The sequence below is a fragment of the Macrosteles quadrilineatus genome, unplaced genomic scaffold, assembly GCF_028750875.1.
Source record: "Macrosteles quadrilineatus isolate MER2022 unplaced genomic scaffold, UCM_ALF_1.0 Scaffold_7__1_contigs__length_78375512, whole genome shotgun sequence".
Taxonomy (NCBI): domain Eukaryota; kingdom Metazoa; phylum Arthropoda; class Insecta; order Hemiptera; family Cicadellidae; genus Macrosteles; species Macrosteles quadrilineatus.
Window position 1 is genome coordinate 44776384 of NW_026542600.1, and position 16857 is coordinate 44793240.

The 16857-nt window shown below is 34.5% G+C and overlaps 1 protein-coding gene across 1 annotated transcript in view; it reads right to left on the bottom strand.

Annotated features, from left to right (window-relative positions):
• Positions 1–6946: 6946 nt before the first annotated feature.
• Positions 6947–16857, bottom strand: part of LOC128998232 (protein unc-93 homolog A) — a 37075-nt gene continuing 27164 nt past the window's right edge. Inside the window, exons 2-6 of the mRNA XM_054424272.1 lie at positions 15715–16390; positions 13768–14964; positions 12159–12288; positions 8484–8621; positions 6947–7316 (exon numbers count right to left, since the gene is read on the bottom strand). Coding sequence (XP_054280247.1) covers positions 7093–7316; positions 8484–8621; positions 12159–12288; positions 13768–14964; positions 15715–16074 — 2049 coding nt within the window. The 5' untranslated portion in view covers positions 16075–16390 and the 3' untranslated portion in view covers positions 6947–7092. The remainder of the gene's footprint in view (positions 7317–8483; positions 8622–12158; positions 12289–13767; positions 14965–15714; positions 16391–16857) is intronic.

Consider the following 16857-nt stretch of genomic DNA (forward strand, 5'->3'; position numbering starts at 1 on the left):
AGCGCTGTTCAGGTAACAATAACCTCCATTGAGTGGCTAGTCTAGTACGTGTATACTCAATGATTGTATTCATTATATATTAGTAATACAATCAAAGTAATCGTACAACAAAAGGATCAATTTGTTTAATATATTCAGTTCCTAGAGTTTCATATTTTCTGCATTAATTTAATAGTCAACAATGTCCTAAACAGCATTCCAGCATTAACTACTTATCCTTCCTTAGCGATCTGAGCTGTGTGAATTAAACAAAATGTGTCAGCTATTCTGGAAAAACATTTTTGTCACAGAATTTATGTTAACATCTGGATGTGGATGTTTTTTATCTCTTTAGAAGAACATAAATTCAGAGTTCAGGACAGGTTTATAAGCAAAATTAAGTTAGTGCTACGAGACTTGGTACATTTGATCTTTAGCAAATTTATCCATTGCCCTAAAATGAGGTAGTTTGGATGGAGCATGTTAACACCATAGACACCATCCAGTCACACTTTATTTTGAAACTCATTCTGTCAGATTCATTCCCTATTTAAATAACGGTTAAACAAGTAACTTAGGTGTTCTACTACAGGGAAGGTAGTAAGATGTGTTTTTTTAGGGAACTGTTAATAGCTTAGAAGGAAAAAGGTAAATTTGATCAGAATATATCTACAAACAAGCGAACTACAACAGTTTACTTATTATACATTTTACTTATACTTTTATTAGGCTATACTCATTTTATTATACTTGTATACAGTTTACTCATAAGAATAAAATGGGCATTTTAAATTCACTGTTGTATGCAATGTTTATTTAACATTGCTTTCTGTGAAACTTATTCTTTGTCATTATCATTAAGTTTACAGATATTTTTATTATCATTTTATTTTATGCAATTTAGTAAGATGTCTGTTTCACTGGAAGTGTATGTTTATATTTTCTACTGTTCTATTAAAAAAAAGTATATTTTGATTTTATCTGATTTATGGAATTTTCTCTGTAACCATACTTCTGGCCTAAACAAAAATTACTAACATTGACTTTGAGAAACGACGGTCAGTGTACTGGTCTGCACAATGTTAGTAATTTTTGTTTAGGCCGGCCAAAAGTATTAAATTTTAAATGTTCCGTGTAAATATAAATGTTTCGTGTGACAGTGTGTGTATGAACTACATGTGGAATGCAACGACCAATGCTTTTAACAGTAATTAACAAGACGGAAGATTTGACAATGGGGCTGATTGCAATTTGTATTATCAGTATTAGAATTGTTAAGTAGTTTCTCTTTTTGTTTGGTCTCAGGTCAATCTGTATTTACCAACAAAATAAAAAATAATACCAATAAACAATTAATTCCCATAGTTATGTAAGAGTATGTTCAACCCAACCAGATAACCATAATAATGAAAAACTTTTAAATAACCAAGAATCAACTTTTATTTTTCATATTTACATAACAGTAAAAAGAGTCACATTTATTCAATAATTTTATGACACTTCAGTAATACTTAACTACATTTAACAGGTTAAAACATACAGTACATATTTAACATAAAAATACCTTCAAGCACACATGTTTTTACTTATGTTAATTTATACTACTTCTGAAAATGTACCAGATGGTTCAAACCATTAGTATTAAATTAAAGATACAAACATCTTTATTTTTGTCTTTTTTGAGTGTATTTCTCACAGCTTTGACAAATATGGTAACAACTTTGTATGACCTTCTAGGAGACATGCTCTCTCACACACACACACATGCATTAAGTAGACTTGACTCATACTTCAATTTGACTGTAGTTTTATTAATTTAAAATATAATTCTAGATAAAAATCAACTCAACACCCCCATTGCAATAAACCTGCAGACTAAGCAAATTTCCAGTGTTGAGCTTTTATTTAAAAATAATTATATTATAATATAAGGAAATTTAAATATACCGTAGATCCATGAGTATGAATAACCTTGGCCGAATGAGTTTGTTTAGTTAATAAATCCCCAAAAATGTTGTTTCAGCTAAATTTGATAAGTTAGCAATGTGATAAAGAAATTTGCTGTATCCATAAACAAACGCAATACAGTAATTAATTAATTGAATAAGGATAAAATGGGAGACAATTTATTGTTTTTTGTTGTTGTTTGAATTCTTATTAGTTTTTAGTTTGGACTAACAGTAAAAATACTTGAGTTCTGGGGCTTAAACATATAACCAGTGCCGGATTTAGGGTACTTGCGGCCGTAGGCCAAATTATGTTAAGCGGCCCCCGCCCCTAAGGTAGAAATTCTCCGCAATCGCGGCGTAATTGTTAACAACTCCCTTGAATCAAGGGTATAATATCTGCGACCTTGGAGGAATCGTTATCCTCTCCCACGGACCACAATCATAGGTACATCATCGACTACGGTGAATTAATTTTAATAATTATAAAAAAAAATTAAATTAAAAGTTGTTCTGAGTAATTGTTTTTGTAGATTATGCTTTGTCTGCCTTTTTTCTTGCGGTACTAGTTGTAAATCTGGCTGCATATAACACATACAATGTAGGACTGTGAGAGTGAGCTCAACTGGAAATTCAATTTTAATGATTTAGTGCACCAGCATAAGATTTGATAGTTATATTGGGTTCATTTCATGGTTGCTTTTATTCAGTGAATCCTTACTAAAACATTATTACAATTCAGGGCCGTCCCTAGGGTTGGCGGCGCCCGGAGCAAACGTGGTCGTGGCGCTCCCTCCCCCCCCCCCCCAGTAATAGTCGCATTCGCATATTTTGATACTATATTAATACAAATAGCCGCTGTGCGGCGCCCCCTCAGCTACGGCGCCCGGGGCAGCTTGCTCCCCCCCCTTCGGGCAGCCCTGTTACAATTATCCAAATTAAAACATGTTGCTAACATATTTACTACTTAAAACGTCCACCATAATGTTACATATGATGGTAATTTTACCTTCTTCAAATTAAACACAATAATAAACATCTAATCGTTTATAAATGTGGTGCTTTTTTAGCAGCCATAAAAGCAACAATTAAGGTTCCCCTTGATGTTTTCTCTCAGAACTAACAAAAGATCAGTTTTTGGGAGAAGAATTTACAATAATTATTATGCTATTTGTTTTTGACACATACAAATATACACTTAATCGCAAGTCTGCAAGAATATTTAAAGACACCATTACATGGAACATAAAAATGAATGTTATAAGGGACACTTTTAACAACCTAATGAACAGCCAGTCTATATTTTTTTTTTGTGATAAAGCTATACACCACATTGATTGGCATGAACACTTTACATCAATGATTGATATACCTAAAACTTAACTGATATATTAAAAAACAGAACCCACCTTTAAATGTTGACAGTAAGAAGTCATAACTAACATCACAGAAGAACCTTATTAACTGTCAATGATTAATCAATTTATGTCATCGGTTTTGACATTGTGGTATACTAGGTATTGTACAAGAAACTAATTTTGAATTTTTAGAACACGGAAACTGAGGTTTTTCCTTCTAAAAAAAACTTCTTTGTTTATGAAATTCAGTAGTTATCATTCATACAAATATTCTTCTTCATTTGCAGTAGTAGTGCAATAATTTGTGTAGTGGAGTGATAAAGATAAGATCATTTATTTTACAATAACTCAAGAGAAAATATACAGCATAAAGATACCGGTACCATAAGTATAAAATTAAAACAAAATTGTATGCATAAAAGTGATCCTCACAAAGACTGTTCATCTGTATGCAGCGGGGTCCTCATTGACACTTACTTTGCACCAAAGAAAAAATCTTGTAAAAAACCTACAATCATCAATTAACAAAAAGAATGAACAAATACTAATTTCAATCCAAGAAAAATTGTGTTACATTAAATGGAAGGATACTTTAAATTTGTCAATATTTCAGCTGAGGCATATGATATGACCATCAACTGCTATAACCCTAAACAATAATCATAATTTTTTTAACTTATTTTTACTATTATAATTAAAAATGTCATTCTTTAAATAGTAAAGGTTGCATTATGTGGGATACTTTAGCGGAAGGTACTTCTGTGGTTTTTTTTTCTAACTCATGGTAACTTTGCAGAGCTGCAAAGTGTACATATATACACAAATATTTTTACATTCACCATAGAAGCAATATCTCTTTGAAACATCAGAGCAAAACATTAAAACATCAATGCCATTAAACATAACATTTATTGTTCAATCTACTAAACATAATACACTGGAAATCAATTACGGTCTCCAATACGTATTTTTGGTCTGAAAAAAGAGTACATATTAATTTTAATAGTATATTAACGCCTTAATTTTTTATATTGAGACCTTTGGGGAGTTTAACTATTATTATTCATACATTAATAATTTCCATTTAAAACTGAGTTACCTAAAAAATCAACATGATCGAATGTAAAATCCATTGTAAGAAAAAAATAGTTTTATATTTCTGCTGAACACCAAATTGTGACTTTGTAATAGGTGCAAGGTGTGGCGGAAATTGAACGAGACTGAGAGTGTTAGAGTTTGGGTTTCAGTTTCATATGATCCTCAAAGTCAAATGCCTATAGTCTGTATGCTCCTCAGTCTACGTGGGACTGGCCTGGGCTTGAAACCCGTAATCTGTAACAACTTCTCGGCTGTTTTAATAATTAGTTGCCTTTTAGTTTCCAACTAGCTTCAGTAACTTTTTTACCCAAGTCAATTTCCATAAACGCTTGTAAAAAATTTAAAAAGTATTTAAAATATAATATTATCAATACTTAACAAGGGCAAATTGATTAAGAAACAAGCAGTAGATTTGTTCTTACCTCTTCACCTCTATACTCTTAACCCTTTCAGTGCTATATGTGACGATATATTGTTGTGCGTCTCTTTCCCGAAAAGTGCTAAGTGACGATATATCGTGCTGGCGCGACATTCGATCCTGTGAGTTTAAATGGGCATATCGGTTGACTCGGTTGTTGTTTCAAAAGAGCAATGGTCTCTTTCGATTTCTCATACAATCGAGACCCAATATATCGTTCCTTAGCACTTTTGAGATGAAAAATTTAACTTTCCCGATTTTTTTTCTTGCACACTAGATTTTACCCCCATGGCAAGCCTTCACTTTTTAGACAAAATAAGTAAATAGCTTTAGCATTTTTCGGAAAAAAAAATTCTAGCATTTGAAGGTTTAATCAAATTTACTCTTGTTTAGTATTGATGATCTTATATTTTTATGTACCTCTCAAATTTTAAATATGTACAATTTTGGAAATTATGACATGGATAAAACAGTTACTGAAGCTAGTGGGAAAGCTAAAAAGGTGGTAATTACTAATTAGGGTAACTCAGGGTGAGTCCCCAAAGGGCCATAAGACAGCTTTGATCATTTAGACTATATAATTAAAGGTCAAGTCTGATATAATTTGTGGGGCATTGAGGTAGTGATTCCGAGTCTATTGTTAGCTTGCTAAAGACTATTGTAATTTTTGAATGTTACTGTTTTCCTGTCTGACTATTTATTTGCTTAGTTTGTACCGGTACTCTAATGTTTGTTGGATTTTGTGAAATAAGCATACAAATAAATTCTACAGTATTGAAGGATGCTTTAGGCATGAACACTATTTTAAGATTACTTGATAATATAAATCAAATGATGATAGTGAATTTTTTAGGTAAGTTTAGATGTAAGCAAAAGGGTTATTAGGAATTTAAAATTAAATTTCTTTTAAACAATTAAAAAATGTCCGAGGTATCTTTAAACTGTTCATGTTTTAACTATCACTTCTTCTAGGTTTATATTTTGGTTCACTAAACTAAAAATATCTTTATATTTTAATAATGTTTAGTCTTTTTTTTACAAAACATAAATATATGGGAGACAGTAAATTAAATAAGAATTTAAAAACAACCTTTTTGATCAATATCCTTTTTATCCTTTCACCTAACAGCAAAGAGCACAATGGGGAGGGGGGTTAAGGAACTTTTTTTCTAGATTTATCAGTTTGCCTCTCATTAATGGATTCAGATGTCCTCCTTTTGATCTTAAATAGGCCTTATTTATTCTATGCTAATAGCAACTCTGGTCGTCAGTATATATATACGTTCTTAACTATAAGATATAAACTTTAGGAAACATATCTAGACTATCTAAACCTTCTAACTTGAATTAACATTTAGTCTTTACTTTAAAGCATTTGAAGAACATTAACAGAACCTTTTGATATGGTAAAAATTAATAAAATTATGATATGCTAAAATATTTTTATATCTGAAATTTGCTCATCATGGTAAGGATTAGGACACTTGTGAAGTGAACTTTGCTATTATATACGTATTATTATTGGTATAAGTTATCATTTTATGTTAAAAGTGTTTAGGAAAATGAAATGAAAAAGTAGAATATGAGTTTAAAAAAATCACAACTAAAAGACATTCATTTTGACATAATGTGTGTGTTTTGTTAAAATTCAACAGACAAGATATATAACAGTGCAAGAGTAGAAATTAGTTAAACAATGAGGAAAAAAAATAAGAACCAAGAAAAAGCCACAGGTTTCTCATATTCCTAATTTTTATGGTTCCAAAACTATCGGAGGGGGTATCATGTCACCCCCCAGGATCACTTTGGATAGGTTTACTGAGCAGACAAGCTTCATTTTGTCATCAAGCTAGTGAAACCTTTCTTTTATGTGACCTCAGCCTTTCTCTGAGTTCAACAGTTGAAAAATTTACTATTTCTCAATTTCCACTACAGTGATATTGTCCTTAATTTTGTAGTGGAGCATTTAAAAAAATAATAATTTCAATCGTAAAACTACACATAAATATTCACTAACATTGTACCTAAAAATTTTAAAGGATTTTATCAATTTGATTTGTTACTATCAGACAGTTAAAATTAAAAAATATATATACTATTTAATTTTTTTTTAATAACCGCAACAATTCATTTTATATTGACCTATACCTAATTTGCTCAGTATTTAAAAATATATATATATATTTATCATTATAAAATACTGTAAGATGAATATTTGAGTGTGAATCGATATGATCAAACTCTGCGGTTGACTTGAGCTCTATGATGTGGCTGTGACCCGGGCTAGGGTGTGTCACAAAGCGTCTAAATTATCTTTTGGCCGCTGCGATAACTTCCACTCCAAGATGGAGTATGAGATGGCAGTGAGTATCAGAACCATGGCTAGAATGTACAACTTGAGCTGGTTGCAGAATGCTCCGTGAATGCTGAATGCCAGGGCGAGGCCCAGATAGCGAAAGAAATAGTGATGGCCAATCGCAGGTTGCCAGGTGTCCGGATGGATAACTATTAACAAGCCTGCAACACAGTGGTTATAATTTAGCTTTGCTTTAGTATAACAGGAAAGCCAACCAATAAACATTGTCAACTTTAACATTTTGTATAGTTGAATTAAATGTAAGACATTTACAAGGAAGCAAAATAAAACCTCATCTTTCACGCAACTAACTAACCCAGAAAGTACAGCAAGAGTGAACAGATTTTGTGGGATTGTAAATGTAATTTCATCTTTCCAGGAAAATTTCATAGTAGAGTTTTTCAACAAGGCCTAGTGTATACATTTAAAAACCAAACTTTTGGAAATAAAATATCATTTGACAAGAAATCTTATCTCAAGTTCTAATTTTGATTGTATCATTAGTTCACAATATTCTTAGAGTTAGAGATTTTTTTGGGATATAAATATGTTCCATTAGGATGTGTACTCACATAATTTTGAGGTTGTATTTACAATTATAAGGATTGGTTTAATCAAAAGATCTCTATCAAAACCCAAAACTAAATGTAAGTAATCCTAAATGGTTATTTTATTATGTGTAAAGCGTTGTTGTATCACTATTCTAGCTTCATTTGACATTTATTTATGAATACAAATTATTTGTATGCGTTAAAACTTATGATGAAAAACGTGTATTTTAATATTTTTACCAACCTTTTAGCCAAACATTTTCAAATTATCAAAATTTAAAAAAACGGAAAAACTACAATAATACTTGACGAAAATGTGACACCAAGATCTTTTTAATCGGTTCACAATTGGGGATACAATCAGTAAGAACTAAAACCTTTGCATTCGCGCGCGCCAGACGGGTAGAGCGCACCCTTAAGAGAGAGGGTAGAATTTGAGGACTCGTAACCACATACTGATAATGGCGGGGTTGTTAGTTTTCCCTCCTTATAAACTAAGAAGGTAGTAAGTAGACTGCATATAACATTTTGTCAATTATTTTCTTTTTATAAAACCAATTTTGAATTTTTCATCAACAGACAAATTAAGTATGTTGGTTGTTTAAGAAAACGATTCTCAGTTTATTTTCCAAAAACCAATGGACTATTAGAAAGGGGGGAGTGGCCACAATATGACATGCTATTTACAAGGTACTGAATAATGTGATTAATCTACATTCACTTTTTAATTTTACAGTTTTCTTGTGAACCGTTTCAGATTTATAACTCACAACTTACTAAAAGTAAGGCACTCCCAGATTGAGTTGCAGACACCCCAGACGGCTCCAATGACGTAGAAGAGTGCTGGATCATCACCTGTTGGCTTCCATTTGAGTAGTACCAAGATAAGGCAGGAATGGAAGGTGAAACCCACGGCTACAGCATAAATTGAGGTTTGTTAATTGATTCATTTAGTTTCATTAACTAGTAATCAAATTAATCTAAGTAGATGGTTCCACATAATCGAATACCTGTATTGGTGTATATAATAAGTGGCTATAGTGCTCACAAACAGAAGGCTGTTTTCTTTCCTTAATAAGTGAGGTTTGATACTGGATCCAGATTTTCTTGATGATTGGTTTTTTAACTTTAAAGAAATGTCCTGACCAATGAAACAATCTGCCTTAGTCTCAAACAAGTCTGTAAAAGGCGTCTCACTCCATTCTACACTCATCCTTTCTCGTATACAGATTAAAGTTTATGTAAAGTGCTACATACAGGGTGGATAAAAAGTCAAGTAAATATAGAGAGATATCCTTTTGGTGGTCGTGCAATCTAAGAAGGAAGTTTCATTTTATGATTTTGAAATTTTTAAATGTCCCCAAAAAGGGGGGATTTCGGGGGCAACAAAAATGTAAAAACTCTTCAACTGACACCTCATTTTGAAGTGTTTACAAAAAACTTAAGGAATGGTGAAAACTAGAGTTCGCTATCTATCCTCTGTACAAAATGGTAGCCAATATTTCAATTACGAACCAATATTACCATTGATTTTCCATAACATTTGATGGGCTACCATTTTGGATAGAGATGAAATAGCAAACTCTGGTTTTCACCATCCTTTAAGTTTTTGTAAACACTTTAAAATGAGATGTAACTTGAAGGGGGTTTACGTTTAAAATTGTTGAGTTGCCCCCAATATCACCCCTTTTTGAAAAGGCAACTTGGCAAAATCCCCCGACATTTAAAAATTTCAAAATGATAAAATGAAACTTCCTGCTAAGTTTGCATGACCACCAAAAGGATATCTCTGTATATTTACGTAGAAAGATATTAGAGAGGGGTGGTCTTGACTTTTTACTCACCCTGTATTTATTTAATATTGTGTTGTTGCCTGCATGATGAAGAAAAATAAATTTTGACACAAAGTGAAGTAGGTATTATGAGGAATTTATATTATGCTGCAATGTAATTGGACATAAGTCTGTATTGTAGCATTTAAATACATACACTTTCAGTTTATTACCTACTCAATTAAACTATAAACATACCTTATTTAATTGGTAAAACCTCTAGGCCCGGGACCGATTTACTTTTTCGTTTTGATGTCCCAAGAGACCAAAAACACCATTCGTTCAAATTTTTATATAGCCTATGTATACATGTGTTTATTGTTATATATGTGTCTGTGAACGCGATAACTTGAGTAATTTTTGTCCGATTTTGATGAAATTTGGTTTAAAGGTGTAAGGCGGGATAAACTTGAATGAACCAGCATGATCGGACCATCGGAAAGGGGTTTTACGAAGTTTTATGGGGTAAAAATTGGTTTTTCTCATTTTTTACCCTTAAAACATAAAATTTCCCAAAGAGCTTTAAAAACAAATAATTTAGTATATAAAAGTGTTTTTGTTTGGTTATTAGTAACGGAGAAAATTAAAAAAATAGTAAATTTAAAATTCCCATGTTATTATTACGGAGAATATTGTAAAATGTTGTAGTTTGCTTGTTTATAGATATATTTTAATCAACTTGGCAAATTTATTTATTTTATTCTAAGCTATTAATATTTGACTAAAACCACTCTTTATTAGTTTCCTTGTAGCAGCAAACTTAGGTACTTGTTAAACCTAATCTTATTTAAATAGATTTAATTGAAAAGAAATTCCGACAAATGGAAAATCGCTTAATCTGCAGGTTTGCTGCGGCGGGGGTATTTTACTAACTTGTGATCTGATTGAGCTTTTCTTTTTGCGCCTTCCCTTGTCTTATCTTGATACTCTTAGAGTTCTCTTCAACTAACTTGGTATATCTCTAAATTAAATACTATGGTAGTATTTGCAGTACATAATAATTTTCATCTCTCATCCACAATCCATAATATAATTTTCTAGAAATTTATTTTCTAAACAGAAGTATCATTACAGAGAAGTACAAATTACAGAGGAAACAATTAAATCAAAATAAGAAGGTTACAATACCTGCAGACTGCCTATAGTGGTCCTCGAATATCCAACAGGATTACACGTTTCGGTATATTGTTATACCATCATCAGATCCTATATACAAAACTTGAAGTTTTTTGACTCATGATGTCACGCCACAGTTTTAAAACACAGTTACAAAACATTTAATCACGAAAAACTATTTACAGTAGGCCTACTAATTAAAAACGAGAGACAAAAGCGAAGCAATGCATGCATTTCAAGTGTCGCTCGACACTTGCACACATGCAAGTTTTGTATATAGGATCGTGGATGATGGTATAACAATATACCAAAACGCGTAATCCTGTTGGATATTCGATTACCACTATAGGCAGTCTGCAGGTATTGTAACCTTCTTACTTTGATTTGCATGAAGTGGCCTAGAAAAACTACTAGAACATGAAACAATTAAATCCGGCAAAAGTAAGATTCTCAGTTAAGAATAAGTATTTTGCTATTTCTTGGGGTTGCCAAAAGGTTCTGTCTCTGAGCCCGGAAGGTATGGTTATCTAGAGTGTGGGGGGTTCTCCATGGAACCTTAATTGAGTTAAGGGTGTCGCCACCTTTGGTGGATAGGTTCATCCGGGTGGGTCCCAATTCTAAACCTGCCTCCTTTTGGGAAACCCTGATGGCCCGGCAGTGATGTTGGGTTGGATGGGCAAACGAAGTAGATCGGGTGCTGGGATCAAGTCCGCTGGGGGTATCTGGGGATCTATCGCCGTAGTTATCCTTGGTTCCCAGTGAATGGGATGGCTTCGATCGGGTAGTGGTGTAAATAGGGGGTTCCCCTTCCTCCTGGCTTTGATGGCCGGTTATGGCCTGTCAGGGATTAGATAGGTCCCGAGTGTCGCTTGCACTATGTTGCGTCCATGGACTCCATCATGGTCTGTCGGGGTTTCGGCCCTGGGGGAACCCAGTTGGAGGGACGTAAGACCAAGTAACCGGTATCCCTGGTTAGGATTGAGGGGCAACCCTCTTTCCGAAAAAGGGTTGCTTCGGCAGCCGGTGAGCCTGATGACCTTAAGTCATCCACCCATGGTGTGTCTAATGTTGGTGCTAATGCTCCGGCCCACACCATGGGGCCCGGGTATGTTTAATTATAGGTACCGGGTTTGCAGTTGGGGGGCTTTGGCTTTGTCTCTTTCGACACACAAAATGGAAATGGAAAATGGAAAATGGAATGGTTGCCAAAAGGTAGCAGCACTGATCAGTCACTCTAATTTATCTTTCCTTTAGGATAACATATTGTATTACATATGCAACTTTAATTTTAGGCAATACTTTGATCTGTTGATCACTATTTTGCTGCTAAATCACTCTTGTCTCTTCCTTTCTTCCATTAACATTTACATTTAGGTTTACATTACATTACATTACATTAGGCTGCACCCCATTAACATTTACCTTTGGTTTTGATAGAACTTTCTAACTTATCTTTACTAGATTCAAGTGATCGCTAGAACATTAAATGTTACTAATTACTCACATATGACGTAAATCCTCTTGATTTGTTGAAGTACAAGACTGACTGTACATCCGGCAATGCATTGCAGTACCCCCAGTGCCACAAATACCCACGTGATGTTGTATACATCCAGTGAACACACTACGTACGACTGTAAACAGAAAAAAAAAAAAACTGTATGTAATGTTTATACAAACTTTCTCTATTACAGGGTGCGGCAAAAAAACCGATGTATTTTCTTCAGCGCACCGTTCAGCGACTGGCCGTCTGAGGGTGGTGGGAGTAGGCTCGTTGGAAAGCCTATACAATGCCATTTCTTGTAGTCATAGAGCAGTGGTTGTATGAGTTACGTGTGGTTGTTATACAGTCGTTTTTAAAAAGTAGTAGATCAGTAATTACAATTCAGTGGCAGTTCCGTGCTTTTGTTCTCTTAGGTCGACGGAGAGGTTCCGTCATGATTATCGGTATGTACAACAAAATTAAACAGATTATTATTCTAATTAATCTGTAGGGATGAAAATTTACCTCAAAACTCGTGTAACTGAGCAGTCAGATATGTGCGGGCAGCCGCTTGTTTTCGGGCGGGCTTGCGAGGACTCTTTTCCACAGCAGCACGTACTCTATCGAATGTTAGTTGCCTGGCGTCCGATCTGACTTTGGACGGTCCTTCAGCTTGCTTTTGAACGCAGAAGCCGTTGTTCTAAAGTTAGTAACCCACCGCATTATTGTGATACACAACGGAACTTCTCCATGTCGCCTTAATTGGAAGATGCCACTGATTTGCAATGAATGAATTCAATACTTTTTAAACACAACTGCATAACAACCGCACGTAACTCACGCGACCACTGCTCTATGACTAAAAAAATGGCATTGTGTAGGCTTTCCAACGAGCCTACTCCCACCACTCTCAGACGACCTGTCGCTGAACAGTGCTCTGCAGAAAATGGATCGGTTTTTTTGCTGCACCCTGTACATAAGGTAATTACTATTATGATGAAAATTGTACACTTATAGCAAGTTTCAGTTGAGCTAAAAGAATTTTATTTATTGACAAAATTTTCATTTTACTAAAAAATGTTGTAAATACCAACTAGTTTCAATTTAACACTGAAGTCATATTCACAGTGTCATAAATAACAATAACATTTAACTAGCAATGTTCAACATTTAACATTTAATTAATGTTGATGAAATTCAAATGAAGCTACAACAATATATCTATCTGTAGTGGCCTGAAGATTACTTCAGTGTTGAGTGGAAACTAATTGCCCTAACACAACATTACAAATCACATAACTGCAGGTATTTACAATAATTTAAAGCATTTAAATGTGATCAGGAGGCTAAAAATAAAAAATAAAATTGTTCAAATTTAGTATACATTAATATTGAGCCTATTTGTGCTTACTGACAGTATCAGCTAATGCCTTTTTATCAATATTGCCTGAAGAAAAATACAAGCATTACTAAAAAAACTTTAGATTTACCAACCTATAAAATCATTTATTAGTATTACCAGTTTGTAACTCAAAAGGGAAATTGTGAAAAACTACTAAAAATGTTATTACTTTTAACTTTTATCATGGATATATTTCTTTCTTTACAATAACAATTTTGATAAACTTACTTTGGTGAAGTCAGCGTACATGAAACCTTGAGTCAGACCAATGTAGAGAGCTAGAGGAACCATTAGCTGAAGGTGGGGATCTTTGAAAGTGTCTGCCATGACTTTGTATGATTTAGCAAAATCACTTTTTTCGGAAATATCTTGATAGATGATAATTCGATCAGTGAATACTGCAGCGACTATCCAAGCCATTATGCCAAAACCAATAAATACACTAGCAAGAAACATACAAGACTTGCAAGGAAGGATGAGTGAAGTATCATCAGATCGATTGGCTGCAATTTCTGGAGGTGGAATGAGTCTGTGGAAATCAAGTGTGACAGGACAAGCATTAGCACCGCACACTCGTTCCCCAACATCATCTATGGCATACATCGAGTCTATAGCAACATGAGTGTCGTGTACATCTTGAGCAATACTCCAAGTGTAAGCCATAACCATCCCTGTTAGAAGATTTCCTAAAACAAGACCACAGTCCTGAGTGGTTTGCATCCATCTCGCAAGCTTGTGAATTACCGCATCTCTTCTGCTTGTCTCTTCGACTCGCTCTATTTCATCTTCTTCTTCGTCTGATAAAACGAAGGAATATTTAGAAGCTAGGGCCATCAAAGCAGTTACCTTCGCTCCTGCCATAGGACCTAAGCTGATACCCATTATAATATAACTGGGAATCAATGTGTATAGCTTCGGATATAGATGGGATGAGAAGAAGAGGAAAGCACATCCATAACTGATGTTTATCGTGGTATTAGTTCCCAGTTTTTTTATAACTGCGACAATAAATAGTGATGATAAAGATCCGATGGCAAACAGAGATGCCAGTAACAAAGAACCGATATCAGCACTCAGATAAAACCAGTTAGGGGAGATCTCAGGTTTGGATCCTGGAGGCCACCACCAGGAAGAGATGGAGCTCTGGAGACCTAACAGAGGAACTATGGCTGAAGTGAGAAGTGCATTTGCGAGGCACAAAGCAGCCCAGTTTTTGTGAATCACTCTACGAGAGTACACCGGACCGAACTGCGATGGAGTGGATCTAACAACTCCAATCAGTCGACGTACAGATGAGGCTCCGGCGGAGCTTGAGAGAGACTCTCTGTGACGAACAACGTTGCTCTGGTGATGCAGTCCGTGGAAGTGATGATGAGTGATTGTCGAACGGCTTGATACTGGGGAATATGAGTTGGTCATTGCTGACTGTAACAAATAAAAGTGTCGATACAATAAATTAATAGTAGGCCTGATAAACTGAAACAATACCATATAATAACTTCTAAAAGCATTTGTTCCAAATAAGGTAAATGTACTTGAAATACTTTGGCATCTTTTTTTAAAATTTTTTTGCAAGACTTTTATTGTTGGAAATCGTTTTGTATATAGAAAACAAAAACATTGCAGTTAACTGTCAACAGAGATTGTTGAACAAACATGAAAATACTTGTTTTGTGATAAGTTAGAATGTATTATTCTCAGCTCTGTCTGATATAACAAAAAGTAAAATATTTTCAATTATAATAATAGTGAATTTATTTCCTCAAAAGCAAACAATTTTGAAATTCATTATATTTTCACTTTTAAGAGAAGAGTGACTCTGATAGGATTTACTTGTAGGGTTGGAAGGGTCGGTACAATCTGGTCAGTGAGCAAGCTTTAACTAAACTTGAAATAGGCTTTAAGCTTATTTTGTGGTTGAGAGTTGCACGAAAGGCAAAATGCTATTTAGGCTACAACTATTGCTTTTAACAAACATCAGGTAATTGCAAAGGTACATTTGAAGAGATACCAAATACACGAGACATATCTCAGCCAAATTACATGCTAATTTTTAATGAACATTAATACTAATATTCTCATATCAGTAAAGAAATGCTGAAGAGATACTTATTTATGTTAAAAAAACAATCTGGAAAACATTTGATTAACATATAAGTACACATAAAATAGTACCTCAAAATTGGAGGGTCGATGGGTAAGGGCTGTGATGCCGATGACACGTTGGGAGGGTGCAGCAGCAGCCACCACCGTGCTAGTGGGACACACCAGGGGCAGTTTACGGTCAAGGAGCTTGTCCTTTATTTTGGATAGATCACCGTGGTCCAGCACTCGTTTGTCCAGTGCGTGGTAGATACTGCGATCCACACTGCGAACGTGTTTCACCGGCCGATGGCCAAAGTCCATCATCGACACTCTTCCCCGAGGTCGCACTGGGGAAGGATTTCTCGCTCTCCTTCCTTTAGGAAGTGGACTGTACAACGCTTGAATATCCGACCAAGAAGACAAACTATGTAAATTTGGTAGACTTCCCATTTTAAGATTGTGAAATACTTTATAGAACTACATCTAATATCACTGCTTTGGACGTTACTGGGAGATATGGAGATATATATAAAAGAACACTGTCAGAGAAAGGCACAAATCTACACTTATGGACTGTGAAAAGCACATGTTGTGTAAAGACCGTACGAGTGCAGTTATGAGGCTAGTTGAGCAGGGACAAATGGGTTATAAGCTTTAATATTTAGGTGGCTGAGACTGAGAACCTATCACACGAAAAAGCTCTCTTTAAAATGAATCACAATTGACGATTATCTGCGGTGAGTTAGATCCTATTTTTCTTCTTTATCTGAAACAAACAATGTTGTTTGTGAAACAAATGAATCCAAACAAATTATTAGATCAAGTGCAGCAATAAAATGGCCAATCTCATGGAGATAGAATATGATAAATCATTTGAAAGAGCATTAATCCAAGTTTATTTATCATAAAACCTATACAGGGTGTTTATAAACAAATGCCGGGATTTAAAATTGTTATTGCTTGGATACTATTCAAGGTAACCAAACATTTTATCCGTCAAATTTAAGCTAAAATAACTAAGTTTTGTTTCCCGTGTAGGGTGTAGCAAGGGAGGAAACGTTGACTTTGGCATGCGCAAAATAGGTGCGGGGTGGTAGGCCGCTATTGCGATTCACGCGCCAGACTCCAGTCGCCAGTACGATGTTTACGGGGCAACAGAAGGCACAGTGTAATCTGTGGTTCACAGAGTTTATATCGATTGCTAAAATAAACAAAATTTCAATCTACTTGATG